General features: G+C 43.7%; 1 protein-coding gene across 1 annotated transcript; it reads right to left on the bottom strand.

Annotated features, from left to right (window-relative positions):
* Window positions 1-229: 229 nt before the first annotated feature.
* On the bottom strand, window positions 230-21529 carry EDRF1 (erythroid differentiation regulatory factor 1). Its single transcript, XM_036385402.2, has 25 exons — window positions 21357-21529; window positions 19876-20084; window positions 18440-18506; window positions 17176-17301; window positions 16562-16686; window positions 16070-16229; window positions 14741-14842; window positions 14351-14472; window positions 13507-13618; window positions 12680-12827; window positions 12497-12605; window positions 12084-12195; window positions 11208-11468; window positions 10838-10909; window positions 10573-10723; window positions 8588-8776; window positions 7381-7581; window positions 6819-7037; window positions 6276-6499; window positions 5777-5935; window positions 4861-5010; window positions 4484-4637; window positions 4105-4220; window positions 3662-3825; window positions 230-1284 (listed from the first exon to the last, which is right to left on the bottom strand). Exons 1-25 carry the CDS (start codon window positions 21420-21422, stop codon window positions 1128-1130), a joined length of 3675 nt encoding a protein of 1224 aa, XP_036241295.1. The 5' UTR covers window positions 21423-21529; the 3' UTR covers window positions 230-1127.
* Window positions 21530-22027: the final 498 nt, after the last annotated feature.

Here is a 22027-nt window from a genome sequence, read left to right as displayed (position 1 = left end):
GACATAAAATGTTATATTCTGGATAATATTATCTTCAAATAACACATATTAGCAAAAAAACCCAGAGTCCTCACGTGCTGAGGTAAGACCCCACTCAGTGTTTGACTGGAGTTTAAAGATTTTTTTTCAAAAAAATTAAAAATTTGTCTTTCAAATAGTTTTAATTCTGTTGGGCAGATTGCTGCTCTGAGGAGGGTCACAACCAAGAAAAACAAGGCAGACTAATGTGTTTATATTTAATAAATAAATTTTTATTGAAAAATATCCTCTCATTTATTCACAGTTTCAAGTCTGAAAAAGATAATACTATTCTTGATCAATTCCAACATAGCTGAAACCATTCACTTTCCAAAACAAAATCCCAGAGATGGCTGATAAATTGCAAGAGTCACATCAAAGCTAGAAAGGCACAGGTTTTTGTGCAGGATCCTCCCTGGGATTAACAAGTGCATCCAGAAATCTCCTGGTACAGCTTGGGCTGCCTTTAGCAGTGGAAGTGCTCCAGAGCAGCCCTGCTTACAAAACACATTTCAATAAATACCAAACCAGAGCAGCTGTGAGGTTACATCTTTATGCAAAACACAGATTTCACTGCAAGAGAAGAAGCAGCAATTTCCCCACGGTGCAAAAGTTCCATTTTTACCTCCAGAACTCCAAGCTGGCCTTTCAAACAAAGAAACGCCGCGAGCCGAACAAGGAGAGCTTTGTGGGGATAAAGAATCCCTGTGCTTTGCCAGGCTCCAAGGGAACAACAGCGGTGAGAGCTCCCCCTGAGTGAGCACAACCAGCCCACGGGAACACCCCCGTGCTCCCAGCAAGGCACTGGTGCTGCAGCCCTGCACGGCTGCCCTCGCTGCAGGCCTGCAGGGCTGCCCTCACTGCAGGCCAGAGCTGCCCTCACTGCAGGCCTGCAGGGCTGCCCTCACTGCAGGCCAGAGCTGCCCTCACTGCAGGCCAGGGCTGCCCTCACTGCAGGCCAGGGCTGCCCTCACTGCAGGCCCGCAGGGCTGCCCTCACTGCAGGCCGCCAGGGCTGCCCTCACTGCAGGCCGCCAGGGCTGCCCTCACTGCAGGCCTGCCCTCGCTGCAGGCCAGGGCTGCCCTCACTGCAGGCCTGCAGGGCTGCCCTCACTGCAGGCCAGGGCTGCCCTCCAGCTGCTCCAGCAGGCTCAGCAGGAGCTCGCTGCGCTCCAGCAGGGACAGCCCCTTGTTGGCAGTGGCACGGAGCAGCAGGGAGTAAACCTGCTTGTTTGTCCTCAGAGCTGCTTCCTCCTCACTGCTGCCCCTGCAAAGAGAGCACAGAGAGAGAGCACAGAGCCCAACTCGTAACTGAGCACAGCGCTGCCTTCTGCACATCACCAACAGCATTATTAAGTCATGTTAATGATAGTATTAAGTGTGAGTATCCCAACTTGTTGGAATTCAGGAGATCCCTCTGGCTGGCCAGGACCCCTGCCAGGGGGCTCAGAGACCCTGGCACAGAGCCCAGGATGCCCCTGTGGGTTTGATTATGACCCATGGAGCAAGTTACCCACCTTAGATGAAGACCTGCAAGCCACAACAGTTTAAGTAGAATATTAGTGAAGTTATCACAGGGTGGAAAAGTAGATTTTGGGGTTTTCCAGAATGGGGGTTCAGAGGGCAAGATGGAGGGATCTGGGTGTGTCCAGCCTTTCTCCTTCTTCTTCTTGGCCTCCATCTTCTGCTGTGATGGTGGCACTTTTAGATTGGTTTAGAATAGAAGCTCACTGTCTAACATAGGTGATAGGTGTTGGGAAGTAATTGTAAATATTGTACAGGTAGTTTTTAGTATAAAAAGATAACACTGCCCTGGGGCAGGCAGAGTGCCTCTGACTGTCCTGCTGAGCGGACCTTGGCTGGACAGGAGAAAGAATTTTATAGATAAGGAACAATAAACAACCTTGAGACTGAGACCTGAAGAGCTCTGACTCCTCCTTCGAGCACCAGGCTGGGAAAAGAGACTTTAACACATCTCAGGGTCACTGTGAGCAGCAAGAGACCCTGAGACCAACTGGGTACTGGGGACATCCTCTCCTTCTACCATTCCCTGCACTGCAGTCAGGGCATTCTGTTTATACTGCATGCAGGAACATAAAACATAAATAGAATAGAACAGAAAATGTACAAGCAGCAGTCAGGTTAATTGTAAGCGCTTCAGGAATGACTGAGAAAGGTTGAAGCAAATTCATCACACACTTGGCAGGAATCAGGTTCATTTATTAAACAGAACAGGGAGTCAATAAAAAGCCACTGAAATGCAAAGTATTTCTGGGATAAGTTACAAAGTTATTCCCAGAACAAAGAATTACTTTCAATTACTTTTCCCCTCCAATTTGCACAGCCAAGTTCTGTTCTGCTCATGGTTCCACTTTGGGAGGGTACAACTGATTTCATCCACGTTGACTGCCAGGCTGCAAGTTTGGCTATCCAACACTGATTTCACTGCCTGTTCTCCTGGTTTTTGCCAAAGTGCACCTGAGACCCCCAAGCACCATTTGAGCTCCAATTTTCCCCCTTTTCACCCCATTATCAAAGCAGAGGGCAGAACTTCCCCTCTGCAGAGCAGAAGGGAGGAAATGCACACAGGATGTACAGAAGGCACAAGAAAGGTTAAATCAAAGATAGTTTCAATCTTAGCCTCAAAGTTTCAAGGAGTTGAGATTTTAAGAGTCCCCTGACACAGCATTCAAACTGTAACAAGTTCCCTGTGTGGAATCTTCATTGCAAAACCTCATAATGATGCCAAGGTAAATGGGGGGGCAAAAACCCTCCAAAACAAAAAATGAGGAGTTGCTCATGTTATGAGACAACAGAACTAACCCATTTACTCAGTTAGCTGTGACATCTGCTTGATAACATATAAATTATCCTGTAAAAATCCTCTGTGTTTCACATATTCAGATTGCCACCTTGTGGAAGCTCTTTTTTAGGAGCTGAAAGCTCCTAACACTGCCTGAAAAACAGCTAAAAATGCACCCAGGCTGTTTTCTCTTCTCATGTTTTTTATTTACCAGTCTCCCACTACCAAATTCCTGGGCTCAATGAACTCATTTCACAGTTTACTTTTAGCAAAACAGCTCTTCCATCAGCAGGGCTTCAATCCCTAAAACTATTAACCCAACTTCCAAGCCTAAAAGAATCCTCTAAAACTAATGCCACATTTTCAGAACTTCACTTTATGTAACATTAGGAGCAGCTCCTGCAGTCACACGCTTGCTGCAGGGGGAGTAAAAGGCATTTTCTGAGTCCCAAAAGGAACACCACACACATTCAGACCAAAGCAACAGAAGGAGTGGGGGAAGGAATTTGCTGCCACACCAAATCTCAACATCTCTTCCAAGTCAGCACAAAAAGAACTCAAGTTTGTCCTGAATGCCAGCAGCAGGACACAAGACTCCATTAGGAGTTAGTAAATTCTCTGACACCAGTGCACATGTCCCCACATCCATCCCTCTCCTTGCAGCATTACTGATGTGCCTGAATTTCTTCTCAGGTGTTCTGCCTGCCAAACTCCACTGACATTTGATCAGAAAGGTGCATCAAGAGACCAGCAGCACCCAGCAGCTGCTCCCCCAGAACTCTGCTCAGTCACACACCAATGTCACTCCACTCAGGATAAAGGACACCAAGTTCCAACTTACCCAATCTTCTTTTTGCTTGAAGCTAACAATTTAATGGATTGGAGGAGAAGGAAAGACATCCTGGACTCAAAAATCCCGAGCAGTTTCAAGACTTCCTCTTTGTTAAGGCCTGCAGAGGAATCGCTCACTGACACGCTCTCAGCAGGACTTTTATCCTTGCTGATCTGCAGGAGACAAACAACCCAAAACAATTTAACTGAATTCCACCTCTTAAATACAGGGAGTGATTTAAAAAACCCTTCTTGCAGGTGAGCTGACTTTTGCATGTGTTACCCAAACTCCCGGTTAAGTGAGAGCTGCAATACATCTAACTGTCCACACTCTTTAAGCCACTGGCTCTATGGAAAAGTAACCAAGGAATATTTTAACTGCCAAATGCCCCTTCATTTGTGAAGGCACAAGCCAGAAGGGAGCAGGTATCACACCACTTGAAGCTCCTTTACCTGTTCAGTTTCTGCCACAAGCTCCTTCCTGATGAGCTGAAATGCACTCTTGGTCTTGGTCATTATATCAAGGGCCCCAGACAGAGTCTTCAGTTTCCCAGCACTGCTGTTCTGACCTAAAAAAATGAAGTACAAAAGTCTTATGTTACAGACTGTATTTTTCTTCTATCCAAAGACTTCAAGAGTTAGGAAGAAAGCCCTTACTGCCCTAGTCAGCTGAAAAGCAGCAAGATAAAAAGCACCTTGTCTCCTTTCTTGAGGAAAATTCTATTCTGAGCAGCAGATTGCTCCTGCTCTCCTATAAATTTAGTTATCTAAAAATGAAACTAAGTAGGCAGTGGTGGTTTGGAAAGCTGTTGAAAGGCAGAGCTGCACTTACTGGCCATCTGGAACTCTGCAAAGGCCACTCTCTCCAGCTGCACACGCAGCAGCTCGCAGGGCGCATCCTTGAGGAGCTGGAAGAGCCGCACGGCTTTGCTGTAGTGGAGATCAGCCAGGACACGGTGCTGCTTCCTCAGGTGCTCATCACCAACCTGCACTCACAGGAGGGCACACAGTGAATCCCCCTCTCTGCATGCTCATGAGGAGCCACTGCACAGCTTTGCTTGGAGAGGGCTGGGAAACAGCACTCCTTCCTTTGGTCAAGTAATTGAAATAAATATATCCCAGCTACAGGTAGAAGGATAAATATCAGCTCCACACATATTGAGCATGTTAAGGATGGAATTTAGAAAATCAAAGAGCCTGGAGCAATACCTGGTTCCTGAGGCAGCTGTGGTACATGGAAGCCAGCCTGTGGTGGATGGTGGCAGCTCGGTACTGGCACAGGGGCTGTCGTTCAGACACTGTATCAACATCACAGTACTTCAGGGACTTCATCATGGCTTCACTGACCTCCTTCTCTATCTACAGCACAAATAATACAAACGTAAGGGAAAAATCCCTGAAGAGGTGGTGTTGTTCTATTTCTAGAGTCCCATGCTGTTGTATTGTTCTTCTATTTCTAGAGTCCCATGCTGTTGTTATCAGATTTCTAAAGTCCCATACCTCCTCGGTGCGTTCTCATGGCTGCAGATCTTCAGAGCACAGACTCCTTCTGCTGCATGTTGTTCTCTCCCAGTTCAGGGCTCCTCCAAGGCTCTCCCTGACTGGCCAACCCATCCCCTTTTATCCCAGTTATCTTCATTGGTCACAGCTGCAGCCCAATCAAGGACAACCGGGAGCTACCAGGGCAAAGCCTCTATACAGATATTCAAGTACAATACTTGTATTTTGCTAGGACTCAAAGGCACCTCTACTATAAAGAGGGGCTTTTCACAACAGCATGTAGTGTAGGACAAAGGGGAATCAGCCTTAAGCTGAAGGAAGGAAGACTTAAATGGGATTTTGGGCAGGAATTGTTCCCTGTGAGGGTGGGCAGGCCCTGGCACAGGGTGCCCAGAGCAGCTGTGGCTGCCCCTGGATCCCTGGCAGTGCCCAAGGCCAGGCTGGACCTGGGCTGGGAGCAGCCTGGAGCAGCCCAGGGCAGGAGTGGAACAAGATGGGTTTTAAGGTCTTTTCCAACCCAAACCATTGTATGATTCTACAATTCCAGTATCAATTTTGCTCCCTGTTCAGTTTTCCAGGATGCCAACAATGCATTTTTTCACACACAATGAATGCCCTCTGTTACCTGCTCCTGAGCCTTTCTGGATAAGGGAGCATAATCCTGCTGCAGAGTTGCCATGGTGAAATAGGTTGTAGACAGCTCCCAGTTCACAGAATCCCAAACACCTGGATGCACATCCCTCTTCCCCAGAGACCTCAGTGCCTTCAGGTAGTAGTCAATAGCCTACAAATGACAAAATCATGCACACAGTTACTGCCTGCATTTCTAACAACTACAAATCAACTTGCCTTGACTCAAAATATCTCTGAGCCTTCTTCAGTATTTCCCATTTGATAATCACTTGAATTTTGACCATGCAATTCTTCTCCCTTGTGTGTGTTCAATGTCAGCATGTGAATGTCACAGCAATCAGGCCTCAACACCACCAAAGCCCTCACAGCAAGGATTAGGGTGGTGTGGAGGCAGGACAGCCATCCCAGATTATTCCACCCAAATTTACACATATTTACCAAAGTATTCACAAATACCTCACAGCAGAAGGCATTTTGGGGTCTGGGGTTACCTTATTGTAATAAAGGGCCTCTTCTGGGGAGAACTCCCTTTTGAAGTCCCCTTCAGCTGCACAGTGGGCCTGGGCACAGATCCTCATCAGCCTCCCCGTGTTGCACAGCAGAAGGGCAGCATTGGTGGCATCATCAATGGACTCAAAATTCTGAATTCCCTCTTCAAAGCAGGAGAAACTTTTCTTCCAGAGCTGCTGCTCTGTCGTTGAGACGTTTTTACTCACTAGGGTGAAGCACAAGGCTTAGAGACTCAAACTCCTCAGAGTTTGAAGTTTTCCCTGATGGCTTTTTGAGATCATTCTACCCATTTTAAAGGAATTTCTCCAAACTGAATATTCCATTATTCAATTTAGGCTCAATTAGCTACAGTTTACAAGCCACAGTGATCTACTGTAACCAAATAATCACAGTGGACATTAAAAAACTACAAAAGTCATTTACATGTCCTCTTTATACAGAGAAATTGATTTTTCATCCAATTAGTGAACTTGATCACTGCTGTAGCTCCATGAAATGGTCAGGAATGGAAAAAGGATACTTGCCCACTCTCTCAGTCTGCACTGCAGCTGCCTGGTTCATGTAGAACACTCCAATCTCATTCCTGATATTGCCCATCCTCTTGAGCACCTGGATGTGCTGCTCTGGGTTTTGACTTTTTAAGTTACTGAAGAGTAGGATTTCATAAGCTGCTTCATAGCATTTACAGCTGACAGAAAGCTGGTATTCCAAGTCTGTGGATAAATCTGTAGCCCAGGCAAACACTGGAAAACAAAATGCATAAGTCTTTGAGTCAAACAGTATTTCTCTAATTTAAGTCTAGGGGAAAATGTCCAGGGAAAGTGAAGACTCATGTCAGGTAGATTTTGTTTATCACTGAAGCAGTTACTGCCTTTAGTTGTTTCACAGCTTCAGGCCATGTCATACAACACCTTGCCAACTCCCTTCTGTATGACAGGCAGGATGAGCCTTCTCTGAAGAAAGCAGAAGTGCAATAACCCCTCTGCCACAAGCTCTCCTAGGGCATGGTTTTGAGGAAACCCAGTGGAGTTATTTATGCCTGTCACGTATCCAAAGTCTGGCACTTCTCCTGTATCAGAATCATACCTTGGCACCTGGATTCTCTGTGAAGGCTGTGTAATATCTCCTGATCTTCTTTAGTCTGGTAATTATATTCTTCAAGGTAAGCTGCTCTGTTGTTTGCATTCTGAGCCAGCATTAACTGGATATCTCCACAAAGGGTTAAGCACTGACACAGGAACACCAGCACCTCAGGCAGCATGCTGCCACACAGACAGCAGTAGGTATCTGGTGGGGAAAAAAACAACAAGGATTAGGGAGGGGGAACGACAAGAATCACACATCAAAAGGCTTGACACAGACTGACAAGATAATTGGGTTTTATGTTACCTGTCTGCAGACAGAGAATAAGTGTGACAATGTGTTATCCTCAGAAGAAATAACCTATTTTAAAGACAGAGTTGCTCTACACAGCTGATGGTTTCAAAAGAGCCCCTATGCTGTCCAAGATGAGCAGTCACTCTGGTAATTACAAATGTTAGCCTCAGAGTTGACCACGGGAAAACTTGACTTTTTGCAGATTGACTCAAGGGAAATACAGCCTGAAAAGTTAATTTCCAAAAGGTAGAGTTTATAAAAGACTGAAAGCTGCAGAGCTCTGAGTTATTGAGAGGTCTATTGATGCTTTGTGCTAAGATCAAGTGGGTTTGCTTTATAAACCTCCTCCTGCCCTAAGACAGGAGCCTTCCCTTATGGCAGAGAAATAGCAGCACTTTAGCACCAAGCTACTGGCATCTTTCCCAGTTAGTTACTCTCATTATGGCACTATTAGTCTAAACAGCTTCATTTTACTTTTTTCCTTTTCCTCAGTAATACTTCAAGATGTATTCTATTTTAGCATCCAATCCAGCTGCTGAAGAGGTTTAGTATTTCTCAAAGATACATTTAAATAACATGGGAAACACCAGGGAACAAACACCAGCTTGCAGCAGCATCACTTGGAGCACAGGACACTGTCTTGGGACTCTCCCACATCCAACTGCTCTGGAGCTCCAATGTGCCCTCAAGTTGCCAAGCTGTCAAAATGGGATCATCTTTCTATCGGTCAGTGACAGAAATTATCCTCACTTCAGACTTCTGCCCTCAATACTGAGCTGGACACTGAGTTCAGTTGAACACAAGCTTGTCACACTTGTCACTGCACACCACAGGGAAAACCATGCACAGCAGTGTCTGATGTGGTGGCAGGTCTCTCCAGCAGTGGCACAGGTGACAGATCACTCAAGGAACTCACCATGGCACTGCAAGGCCAGCTTGATGTAGCGCAGCGCTCGCCCGTACTTCTGCAGGACCATTGCAGCATCAGACAGGACATAGTAAGCTCTTGATGATTTCAGGATGAGCTGCAGTTTCATCTTATACTGCCACGACCCAGGAATCATTCCTGACTGACTGGAATGCTTCCCCTTCTGGAAGGAGCCCACTGTGAGAGGAACACAACCCCATCAGTGACTCTCCCCTCACACACATGCCAGAGGCTGGACTGGACTCCATCAACACAGGCAGGATGGGAACTGCCTGATTACAGCCCTGCACAGGCAGAGCTCTGCCACTCCAGTGCCATCTGCCAAACACACCCAACACGTGGCACTTCTCCATGCACTGCTCCTGGCAGCAGCATGCTGGAATCCAGTGGGACAGTGACAGTGCAGGTGACCTCTCTGACCTCAGACAGCTTGTGGAACACAAGAGCAGAGGCCAACACTTCTCCCTCAGGGAGCAACAGGAAAACCACAAGAAAGTCACAGGCAGAATTTGTCATGTTCTCCACCACATCCTTAAGATAAATGCTCAGTTTCTGTATGAACAGTCTCAGTGGGAAAGCTTCCATGTGTGGTTTTAGCCTCCAGCACACAAGAACCTGGATAACCTGGTCCTTCCCACAAGGAAAACCAAGCACTTTCTCACACTTATTTCAGGATATCCTCTGCATAAAGTTATGAAGCTTTTCTTTGATGCTGCAGTGGTTATGGAGCCAGAAAGAACAGATCACCATTCCTGATTTAAGGCCTGTCCCTACCAAGGGACAGAATTTTGCCCTGACAGTATTTGCACACAGAAATGAGTGGATTTACAAGGCCTGACTTGTAATCCCACTATCTTACCACATTATATATAGTAAGTAAATATAATAAATCCTTAAGCAGTACATGTTCTCCTAGGACAAAGACCAATCCACAACAGTAACACCCCACCCAGCTAAAGACACACACACTGCACAGACCCTGTATCCATCTCTACTGTTCACAGGTAGTTCTCTTGAAGTTAGAAATTGCAGCATTTAGAGCACTTATCCTTTCCATATGTACATAAATATGTACATGTGGCAAAGAAAATACAAAATTCTCATCACAGAGAACAAACCCATGGACTGGGAAACAGAAGTGAGCAAGCAGCTCTGCTGCTGCTTCAGGGATGGACTCAAGCACAGATCCAGGAATGTCTGAGTGTGAATAACACAAAATTGAACTGGCTTCTTATTCTGAGAGTTTTCAGAGGCAGAAGGGAGGAGAAAAGAAAGAATAAAGAACTGCCAAAGAGGCAAGATCATTTTTTTCTGGGCTATGCTTAAAGGGCTCCTTGCCCTGCAGAGAACTCCACTTCTTTCAAACAAAAAGTCCTTCCTGGAACTTGTTATGTTGCTCCAGAACAAAATAAAATAGAGAGACTGTAGTCTGAAATTTCAGGAGTTTGAGCATTTAAACAAACAAAACATCTTTCATTTGCTGCTTCTTTTCACAACTGTAGAGGTACAGGAAAAAACCCAAAATCCTAGTTAACATTTTATATGCGATTCAAGCACCTAATGTAGGAACAAAACCTGTCAGAAGGGAGAAATTCTTCCAGAAAACATCCAGGCCACACACACATAAAGAAATTAAGGCTATTTTTAAATCAGCCCACAAAACTTACGGTGCTGCACATACCAAACCTCAAAATACCAAACCTTTATGGAAGTCATCTGAAAGCCACATCTAAATAGGGTCCAGTAAAATCATGTGTTGACTAATAAAAGATTCTTTGCTATGCAAAATAACTCAAATGAGCTCCTCTGTTCATATTTAAAAAGGAACAGACTGTTCTCTAATTCTCAGTGCACTTTTCCTTAGGCAATGCTGTAATTAGTGATTTAAGCACACTGTTTTGACAATCAAAATAAAGCAGCAGCAGTTTGTGTTGGGACTGGAAAGGTCTTATTTGCACAACAATACAACTTACTTTTGTCTAGAAATAAGGCCATCTGCTTTTCCAGAGACTCAGGACCACCACTGGTGGATTCATCCTCATATTTCAACGGGATTGGAGTGCTGGGGTCAGCTGCAGGAAGGTCACCTTCTTTTTTCACACTGCTGTCAACAGACTTCAAACCCTGCAAAAGGGAGAAATCCTTTCATTCACCTTGAGAGCAATATTTAGCAAACAGAGCAGATGAAGGACTGGGGTGGGAGGTGAAGCATCCTCAGGAAGCTGGCACTGAACTCACCTCCAGGACGTGGTTGAGCACCAGCCTGCAGCGCTCCTCGGTGCCATGGCAGACAGGGAAAGCACAGCTGGGCTTCAGTGGGGCACCAGGGAGGGAACAGAGAAATGGTCAGCACAGGAAATACAAAATCACTGGCCAGAAGATGCAAGTGAGAGGTACCATCAAAACAAAGTGCAACATGGAAAGGAAAAAAATCTACATGAAGCTTTTACCATAAAATTCAAACACCTCAGATTTTACGAGCAGCTCATGAACTGTTTCTTTGCCCACTTCAGTTATCCTGAAGGCAAAACTACCAGGGAACAGAATTTCAGTACCCATGAACTGAATCATCCAGGAAAACCCTGAAACACCCCCCAGTGCCACTTACACGTATTCGATGCACAGACTTGTACTTCTCTGGTACTGACAACTCCCCAACAGATTTGATGATTGCCACTGCTTTATTGTCATCTGGGGGATCAGAACTGTTGCTGTAGGAACCATTTTCATCACTGTCTGGCATCTCTTCCTCTTCCTCACTGTAACTTTCATCAGAATTTCCATTTATAGGGAAGTCTGCACTGTCTTCTTTTTTAGGTTCATCCAGCTGAAAAAGCTCTGATAACATGTAGTTTGCTGAAGCAATAATCTTTGCAAAGAAGAGAAAAAAATTATTCATTCTCAAGTTAAATTTTTCTTTTGAGAGGCAAGAATATAAATTATCTCAGAATAAGGAGGACAGAGGACATGCAAAGAGGTGTTTGATAACCTGCAAATACAGCCTGAGCAAATTCCCTGGAAGGGAAAAGGATCCAAGCTGATCAAGTTTAGAAGAGAACTTGCTCAGAACTGTGTCCAGCTGGGCTTTGAGTATCTGAAAAGATGGAAACTACAACTTCTCTGGTTGGCTTGACCCAGTTTTCAGCCACTCTCAGAGTAAAAATGTTCATATATTCACATTTTACGCTTTTTATCCAGGATCTGTTCCCAAAGGGCTCTCTGGCAGCAAGAAAAACAGACTGAATGTAATGAGAAGTTCCTTTTTAGAGCAGGACAGAAGACTTGTGCTGTAATGAGGGGCAGCAAAAAATACTAATTTTAAAGAATAGCATGGGGATTCTTTAAAAATAAAATCAATTTTTAAGTTTGTTTATAAATTTAAATTCTCTCCTTCGACAGGAAGAAGTACCACACTATTTATTACCAGGTTCATTATGATTACAGCATATTTACACAAAAGTGCAAGAAAACTTTGAATTCTCACTTGAGGATGTCTGCCATTGTCCAACAACTTCAGACAATTCAGGAGCAACGTTCTGATTGTGCCATAGTGTTTCTTGTTCTGGTTTTTCTTCAACATCATATTGCAAGCAACTCTAAGAGAAAGTTGAACAAAACTGTGAAATCCCTGGATAATTTCTCTGTGCTAGAAAAAAAAGAAGCTTTAAACAATATTCTACAGCTACTGATCTTCCAAACTTTATGAGTCTACAAGACTTTATCAGCAAAGAAGTTTACATGGAGAAATGGTGAAAAGGAAGAAGTCTGTTTTGATCTGGTGGGACTGAGATTTAGTGAGTTTGTGTGTGATTGTCATTTGATCATGATCTGTGGCCTGTGTTCTGAATAGAACTGCACCAAGAATGAAGGACTGCAATAAAAATGACAAAAACTCACTTGTACAGCAGAATTGCCACTGGCATTGTAAAAGGGTTTTGGTATTTGTCTTCAGTCTCTTCACAAAGCGTGGTGAGGTCATAGAGCTTTACTATGTCACTCCCACTTGCTGAAAAGGAAAATTTTTCATTAATCAACATCACATTAACATCAATCTTTTCAAACTACTCTAAACCTTCTTACCTTTAAACAGCCAATAGGTGTGTCCTTCTTTGGTGCAATTTGATTTCAGAAAAGATAAGATATTTTGAGCAATATCTTTTATCACTTTGGTAGAAAAATTGGAGTTTTCCAAATTGGGAATATCTTCAGTCTTGATCATTTCATATTTCTGCAAAGAACAGAAATTAAGACTCAAGCTCAGGAAGGTTTTGTGACACCAAAATGAATGTATCAGTGTCTCCATCAGCAGCTAAAACAAAGGCTGCTATTGTGATAAATTGAGTTAATTTCTATGATTTACTTTAAGCAAGCACATCTTGACAACACTACTCAAACAAAGCTTTAAGAAGGATCCATTTCTGTCACAAACATGGCAAATGGAGAACAAAAGATGAGGAAAAATAAGGGGGAGAAGGTACAACATCTGCTACTTCAGCAAACCTAGTCAGCCTAGGAAAGAACTCCAGGCTACCAGGTAGGACAGAACAGAACAGCTGGTCCACAGTAAAAGAGCAGAAACATTCAAAAGCTTGCATCTGTCTTGGCAAGGGAACACTGCAGACTTTCAAGATGTAAGAAACTGATTTCTGCAGTTGCATTTTTTATTTTTGCCTTCACTCAAGCACCAGGGGAAGAAGGAATCTTGCATGCATGAAAGGGAGGGGAAGAAAGAATACACTATTTTTAGATGACTGCTGCAAGCTGTCTAAGATGCTTCTCATTCTGCACCACAGGATTTTTGCCATCTTTGCTCAGAACAGTGTGAAGGATCTGTGATAACTGAGGCAATTTTAGAAGATGAAAAATGAATTATTATTTTAAGGAATAATGCAAAGAGCCAGACTTACCTGAACAATTCCATTGACATGAAAGCACATCACAAGCTCTGGTACGTTGCATATTAAGTTGTCCAACCAATAGTCAATCCCTGTTAGCACATTTATTGGCTTGTTGTTATCCCTAAAACAAAGTATTTGTAGTGTTACTTAAACCTTTGTTTAGCCTTCAGAAAACATTAGGAAATTAGGAACACATTCAGGAAATATTAGGGATGTTTATTAATGGAATTTAGGTTTAAGTCACCTGAGAGTGGATGAAGACTAAAACAATTATTTGTGAATTGTATTAAAGAGTTATAACAAAACAGATGTGCTGATCTCTCCAATGGAATATGCTCACATTCCATCAGCAGTTTGGACTTTTTGCCTACATTTAACAGGCTTCAGATGTCACACTATTACCAAGATAATAAGTACCTGAGAAGTTCTAAAGGAATAGCATCTTTTGCTGCAACTAATTATAGCACAAACCTACTCCCAGACCTCCCAAAATTCCTTGCAGAGCAAGGTACTGTTAATTCTTAAATGTGTCTTTAAAAGATGACAAATACACCAAATCAGCTTCAAGGTTTTGCTCATTCTTTGCCTATTTAGAGACAGCAGCAGGATGAGTGGTAATGAAGGGACTGACATTAAATTGGGACTGGAATAGTTCTGTCTCACTGCTCAATAATATTTTAAGTGCTTATGCCCAACAAGCAGCTACTGAAATTCAGACTCCCAGGAAGAGAAATGTTACTGCTCTCTTTTTAAAAAAGAGTAAAAAAAAAAAAAAGCAGATAGCTAACTAGGAAGCAGAGTAACAAATCAGTCAAGGCTGGTATAAACAATATCTTTTCATTTCTAAGCTCACCTGAGACGCAGGCTCACAGCAGGGTATCTCCCACCTCCAAATATTGGCATATTTGATCCCACCAACATGTGGATATCTTCAAAGGTCCACAGGATGTTACGAACAAAGTCATTTTTAAGTCCCTTCATTAAGAGAAAACAGAATTGGCCAGTAAATCAGCAGCATAACACTTGTTCTCCATGACATTCTGTGGAATTCTGAGACAGCAAGAAGCCAAAGCAGCAAATAAAAGCCAGCACGTGACAAACCCGGCGCGTTCACAGGAACTTAAAATTGCAGATGCCACAACAGCTACTGCCAGAGGGACTGAGGTTTGGCCTTGGCTCCAGTTCAGGCCTGGCTTGGAGGCGCTGCTTTCACCTGGGGGTTCAGCTCTCACATAAAGCATACCTGACTGTTCTCCCCGTCATTGAACAAAGGAGTCAGGTTTTGTTCTCTGGGGGCTGAGGCCACGTGCCCCACTAGATATGAGGGTTCAAGAGGCACATTTCCCTGTGGAGAGCACAAGGATAAGGAGTGATTCTGCTGCTGAGGTCAAGTCAGCCATTTCAAAAGAGATGAACAACAAAAGCACGTGAGGGAAAAACCTTTGCCTCTAACATCTTTAAATAAATCTGCATAAAACTGCAAAAGGCCTCTAGGCAGTGACTAGAATGCTTCTTTTCTACAGTTAGTGCCAAAATGTTGTGTTTTGTAATATTCTCAGAGGCTCTGGGAAGAAACCAGGAAGTATTTACAAGAGCTCCTTATTAACCAGGGTCAACACCACATTATCAGTGTCCAGAAGCAAAACCTCTATTCCTGCTGGTTTATTTATGAACTCAAGAAAATGGCACTGTGCAAATGCACAACAGATTCTTTATGATCAACAGTCTGCTGAATGGGGCAATGGTTCCTCCAAAGGGTTGAAGAGAGAAGGAGCCCTTTTTCTAAAAGCTTTCAAGCACTGAAGCATTCCTCCACTTCACACAACACAAGCAGTTACAATTTTATGGCCAATGTAGGTTAGAAACCCCCTAAATTTGGCAGATCAGTTGGTAACATTGTGCAAGCACAACTGTAGCATCATTATTATATGAATGCAGACTGAAGACAGCAGACCTTTCAACCTCTCCAAAATTTAATCATTTCTGTTTTATATTACTCACAAAAACCACAGGAATGAACAGTTTTCAGAAATAAGTTTATCCAGAACTGAAACCCAGAATTAGGGCCTGATACTAATCATAGCTTGTTGCATAATTGCTGTAAACATCTCCCCTTTCACTTGTGTAATCTCATGGCAAGTATTTTTAAGTACTGCTTAACTGTTTTCCATTTTCAGAAATTTTCATTTTCCTCTTCCCCTAATGAATTCAGGGACACCAGAAAATGGATTTTAATGGCAGATTTAAAAAGAAAGGCTGGGACTTTAAGGTTCCAAACACATCTGATTATGAGCATTTTCCAACTCTTGGGTAAAGGCACTGATGAACACTCTTAGCCAAAGGATTTGTTTCTCAAGGATACTGGGATAAACAGCAATTTAGCATTACAGTGACAGAACAAATATCTGAATTTTGGAGCTCAGAACCACTGGCAAATCCTCCTGCCAAGTTCTCCTCATGCCTTAGGTTCTCAGAAGTGCTGCTGCAGCTCCCTTTGCTGAAAGAGCTGAGCTTTCTCCATCTGTGGCTCTACAAACACTGTGGTGCCATGTAAAACATTCTTCACACCAACCTGGTTGGAGGCACCTGGATCTTCAGAGAGCGAGGAAGGCATTTCAAAAGGAGCTGGCCAGGAGGCCCTTCCTGCCTCATCACTCTCACCTGCAACAGGACCCTCCTGGTGCTGCTTGGAAGTGGAAGGAACAGGCTGAGCAGCTCCATCTCCATTAATGCTGACAAGGAAACATTTACAAGTTCAGCTGACAAGATGCAAACAGATCCATTTTTAGAGTTGTTATGTTTGATGCACCCTTGCCAACAAATGACTTGGCTGATATGCAGTTAATTAAGTCATGCTGTTTATTTTATTCTTTGGTATTTCAATTTTAAAGTAAAATACTTCAAATTCCATGAAAACATTTCATGTTTCAATTCCCTCTGTTTAAGGAAAAAGCAGTAAATAAATCAGACCATAAAGGAATTTTAACATTTACTCCAAGACCAAAAACCAAGCAGAGCTGGTGCAGAATTCAAGTTTCATGGAGACAAAAAGACAAAAGGTTACCTGTAATATAAAAACTTAGAAAGTATTGCCTTCTGGTACCAATGTTCTTTACTCTTCTTTTTTCTTTGCCATTTCTGATCAATCAGCCTTTGATAAAATTCTTTCAGCCATGTCCAGTCCCCTGTCTGGGCAACAGAAGAAATATAAAAATAATGTCAAGAAGCATCTGCCAAGTAAACCAAGTGCCTTATAAACTTACAAATACTCCTCCACAGGAAGAAACCAAGAAAATAACATCAGAGTTGAAGTCCTGAATTGGTCATTTATTGAAAATACAGCTTCTAGGAAAGTTATGTTCTTATTGATAATTTGACTTAATTAGAAAATCAGATATTTAACAGGCTACATAGTAAGAAATATGTATTGCTTACAAAATCAATCAAAGGGTATAATAATACTGAAGTAATTACACAGAAGTGAGACACAGAATATTAACCTTACAATGCCATAAACACAGGACATCAGTGTAGTTTGTGGGTAAACTGCTGCAGAACAGAACACCCTTGGCAGCCACATAAGATTTTTAGGGATTTCCAGACATTTTCTTGCTACTCTATTCCTGAAATAATGCATTTTGCTCACATTGCACAGTTATCAAGAACAAAATGGTTCACCTGAGACGATCTCATGAAGAGCTCCTGGATGTCCAACTCATCCAGCAGGAGTGTCCTCCCAATTCTGTGCACTGCCATGCTCACATGGGACTTGCTGTAAGGGATCTTCAGGAGTTTTTTGATGTTCTTGCAGAAGGAAAGTGAAAAGAGAGAGTATTTAATATAAATATGCTGCATGGGAAGACAACTGTCAGGAAACTAAGGCCCCATCATGTGTAACAGTGACTTGGAGAAACTCCAAGCCTAAACTCCACCCCTCCAAACATTCCCCCTTCCTTCTTCTTCCCCCCAGCCCCCTTTGGTCAGGCAGGGTCCCCTGTCCTGGCTGGGTCCCTTCCCAGTTTTCCATGCACTCCCTGCCAGCAGGGCTGGATGGGAGCAGGAAAAGCCTTGGCTCTGTGTAAGCCCCACTCAGCAACAGCAAACACATCTCTGTATTATCAACCTGTGCTCAGGACAACCCCACAGCAGTCCCTTACCAGCCACTGGGAAGAAAAATCAATGCTACCCCAGGCCACATGGCCAAACAAAGCCTGACAGTGCCAGGGATTTGAAAACCATCCCACAGGAAAATGTATTTGCTGAGGACAGAGAACACAAATGACACTGATAAAGAGAGTAGGAACAACACTCATGGCTTAAACACATTCTCTGATTGGATCACCATGACCAGGTACCAACAAAAATGACAAAAATATCCAAGGGCGTGATTTGGATTGTAAACCTTTATTTTCACAGCATGAATATCAATTCTTTGCCAGGTGTCCAAAGCAATCCAGACAAAGATCTAAATCTGAATACAAGTCTGACAAATATTAATATGAGCATGTTTCCTCTTCTGAGTAGCCTCATCTGAATTCTACAGATATTACCAGCACCAAAAGAGCTGACAAACTGACAAAAATCAAATGAAAGGAGAAGTTGAAAGGGAGCTCTCTCTTCTAGACAAGAATAGAAAAGAAACATCTTGAGAGTAACAAGTTAGCATCAAAATAACTGATTTCAAACACAAAAGACTGATGTGCTGCATTCACTAAACTGCACACTTTAGCTGCAGATTACCTGTAGAACTCCAGAGGAAATAGGACTTTTCTCTCTACATTTCTTATTCAGTGACCACAATTACTTGGTGATCTGTGATTCATTAAGGGATCTTTCCTTTTCCCCAAAGGACACAAAGATGCCAGAAGCCATCACAGTATCTTAAAATAAAAGTTTATGCAATGTAAGAATTTGAATGAGAGAATTTAGGATGTGTCCATACCTCTGAATCAGATACAACATCCACATCATTTCCAACTGAGTCAATGAAGTCATAGGCCATCCCAAAGCTATTAAAAAAAAACAAAACATTAAAATTAAGACAGTTCCAGTGTGACATTACAGACCTGGCTTTTATATCTATTTAATCTTTGAATGGCTTCATAAAATAAAAAAAAAATTGTAATTTCATCTTCATATTCTGCAAGTTTTTCAAATATATCTTTGAAAGTGCTTAGATCTAATTCCAGGACATTCTATAACACTTAAAGTTTTGTGGAAATCAAGAAAAATCAGAGAAAATGAAAGATTCTTTCTAACACTGAAAATAAGAAGAGTTCTTCAAGGAGTTTCTCTGTAAGGCATTAAGCATATTAAAGACTTTAATTTTAGTAGCTGTAATTGAATTTTACCTCTTGTTCACATTTTCCAGAACTGCCCTACATGTTGTAACAGACACATTGTCTCTTCCTCCACCCTCGTTAAGGAAATTACAAAGTACTTAAGCTGGAATATTTCAATGTACAGATCATTCTTTAAAACAAATCCAGATACCACTAAAATCCAAAACATACATGATGTGCAAGTCATACTTTGTTACCAGCTTTTTAATACTGACACTAGGGAAAGAGATTGAACTGCCAGCCTCTATTTGACAATCAGAGTATCTAAAATAAACATGAAACATTCATAAAGCCCTGAAAAATATGTTACTCTGCTCTGAAAAGCACAGCTCCTAAAAGAGATAATGAGGATATAAACACAGACCTTGAACAAACTGTTAAATTTCACTGACTGACTGACTTGGTGTGAATTTGCTTGTTCAGCACAGGATTTGAGCCTCCTGTTTATGAACACTGTGAACTCAACTCATTCAACAGTTCAGCAAACATCCACACTGAAAGGCAACACTGCTGCTTGGGTGTGCCCCTCATTTCACCTACAGTGTGACAGAAATATGAAATCCTGCTAGAAATACAAAATTTGATTTGTATTAGTCAGGTTCAGTTTCTAAAGATCCAGAAGAGCCATAAATTGGTTTCCAAGAGGAACCAACCACATGTTCTATTTCACCTGTTATCAAAGGCAGGAGGGCTGGCTGAACCAGTCCAGTTTGATCTGGGCCAACCAGGGAGGAACAAAAAAGTCACTTTGACTGTCTGAGGCAAGGTGTTAACGTGCACGTGAACAAACAAACCAAACCATCTCTGTATGTTATGTAAATAATCAATATCATCAATCATTCACTAATGAGACAAGATCAGACCATAGAAGCAACAGCTCAAGATGAAAAACTAGAGGGAGAAGGGTTAAGACAAAGCAATATGGAGTTGCTATGGTAAAACCTGTACTTTCTACTTGAAGTGGTACAGGATCAAAGTTCACAATCACAATTATTCTTAAAGGCCTGGAAAAAAAAAAATAGGGGCTTTTATTTACCTTGAGAAGGGTTTACTCTTTTTGCTGTTGCCCAGAATGGTTGTCCCTGCTGGTCCCAGCTTGGCACTTTCCCGTAACCAGTTGGCAGGAGGCAGCTTCAGGTCTGTTTTCTCCTGCAGACGGGCAAAGGCTGCCTGAGGAGGGGCTGAGGAGTATTTCACCACAGCACAGCTCTTCACCTCATTGCCTCCGAGGAACAGCACCGAGCCCTGCTTTCCAGAGAGAAATCAGCCTTCTGCTTAAGTGCTGGCAATTAAAACTATCAGGCTTGTTCTGTAATAAGTTATTTTTAAGGCTAAGTGAGCAAACTCCAGTCCTATAATCACTCACCTTTCCCCAGCACATACAGTTTTCCAGTTATCCCAATTCCAATTCATGTCAAGCATAAGCTTCACTTTACAAATTATCACAGAATCATTTAGGTTGGAGAAGACTTCCAAGATTATCAAGTCCAATCTGCGATGGACCAATGAACAGCACATCCAGTCCTTCCTTGGACACCTCCAGGGATGGGGACTCAGTCTATTCCAACGCTTGACAATCATTTATTTCCATGAAGGAATTCTTCCTGGTGTCCACCCTGAGGCTGCCCCTGGCCCAGCCTGAGCCCATTCCCTCTCCCCTGGGAGCAGAGCCCGACCCCCCAGCTGTCCCCTCCTGGCAGGAGCTGTGCAGAGCCACCAGGTCCCCCCTGATCCCCCTTTTCTCCAGCTGAGCCCCTTCCCAGCTCCCTCAGCTGATCCTGGGGCTCCAGAGCCTTCTCCAGCTCCATTCCCTTCCCTGCACACACTCCAGCCCCTCAATGTTTTTCCTGACATAAAGCCCCAGAACCAAACCCAGAATGTGAAGCTGGACCTCAGCACTGGGACACACAGGGGGACAACCCCTGTCCTGTCCTTTGGCCACACTGTGGCTGATCCAAGCAGGTGACAGTGGCTTCTTGCCCACCTGAGGTACGAGAACGAGGTGCCACTAAGGTCAGCTGCCCACACAACACACAATCAGTCAGAAAGGCTAAAACGAACACGACTCCTCCCACTGAAGTTTGTGAAAGTAGGTGGTTATTAACACCAAGTGTTCCCTAACACTAACATTAAAGCTAAACAGGCTTCTACCTTATTATTATTAAATAATAATAAATTAAATAAGCTTGGTGTTTGCCTATTTCTTTTCGAACATGCAGCTGTCACCCGTGTGAGAGGAGCTTTGAACTAACACATGTCGCGGGAAAAACAGCTCCACAGGACACCACTTACATAAATACAATGCACTTAAGTACAACAACAGCAACACTGCTCGCAATTAACGCTTAATCATAATTAGCGTGTTCCCTACAGCACTCCGGCCCTGACAAACTGGAAAGAGGATCAAAAACACCGCTTCAATTAAAACACCACTAGGGGTTGTGTCTGTAGGCACCGCTCGACCCCCCCTCAGCCCCTCTACCTCACCCAGCACGGCCCCCCCTCAGCGCCGCTCACCTGCTTGGGCTCCTCGGCGTCTCCCCTCAGCGGGGCAGCGGCGCCCGCGCCGCAGGGCTCCTCCATGGTCCGGGAATGGAACGGGAATGGAGCCGGAATGGAGCCGGGAGTGGAGGGGAATGGAGTCGGGAAGGGGCGGCGGGAGCGGAGCCGCTTCCCGGGGGCGTCCGGCCGGGAACCGCCGCCTCTCGCGAGACTCTTCGAGAAGGCGCGGGAAGGGCGGGCTCTGGGGGCGGTGCCGTGAAGGGCGGGAGGCGGCGGCGCTGGTTCCGTGAGGGGCGGGTGTGGCGCTGCCGGCGGGGTTAGAGAGGTTATGAGGTCGGAAAAATGCATGGCTAATCTGTGAGCGATCCCTACTTTGTCAATTACACCGAAGCACGGAGTGTCACGTCCTGAAGCACCTCCAGGGATGGGACTCCACTACCTCCCTTGGCAGCCCCTTCCAATTCTTGGCCACTCTTTCCATGAATAAATTTTCCCGAATCTCCCGTGTAGATCTCCCCTGGCACAGGTTGAGGCCATTCACAGCTGCGCCAGAAGGTCCCCCCGAGCCTCCCTTTCTCCAGGCTTGTTTGACTGGATAACTGGGACCTTAATGAAACACGCAAAAACTTGGTGGTGGGGTACCTCAGCATGGGAGAGGATTGAAAATTGCAGTGTCCTGCCCTCTG

Source organism: Molothrus ater, chromosome 8, assembly GCF_012460135.2.
Source record: "Molothrus ater isolate BHLD 08-10-18 breed brown headed cowbird chromosome 8, BPBGC_Mater_1.1, whole genome shotgun sequence".
Classification (NCBI taxonomy): domain Eukaryota; kingdom Metazoa; phylum Chordata; class Aves; order Passeriformes; family Icteridae; genus Molothrus; species Molothrus ater.
This window is presented reverse-complemented; position numbering and strand designations above follow the sequence as displayed.

Coding starts and splice junctions, on each gene's coding strand:
- EDRF1 (XM_036385402.2), bottom strand. CDS start 21,422: ATGGAGGAGCCCTGCGGCGCGGGCGCCGCTGCCCCGCTGAGGGGAGAC. Junction 16,687..17,175: donor TCTTCATGAGATCGTCTCAG/GTGAACCATTTT, acceptor TCTGTTGCCCAG/ACAGGGGACTGGACATGGCT. Junction 13,619..14,350: donor GCTGTGAGCCTGCGTCTCAG/GTGAGCTTAGAA, acceptor ACTTTGTTTTAG/GGATAACAACAAGCCAATAA.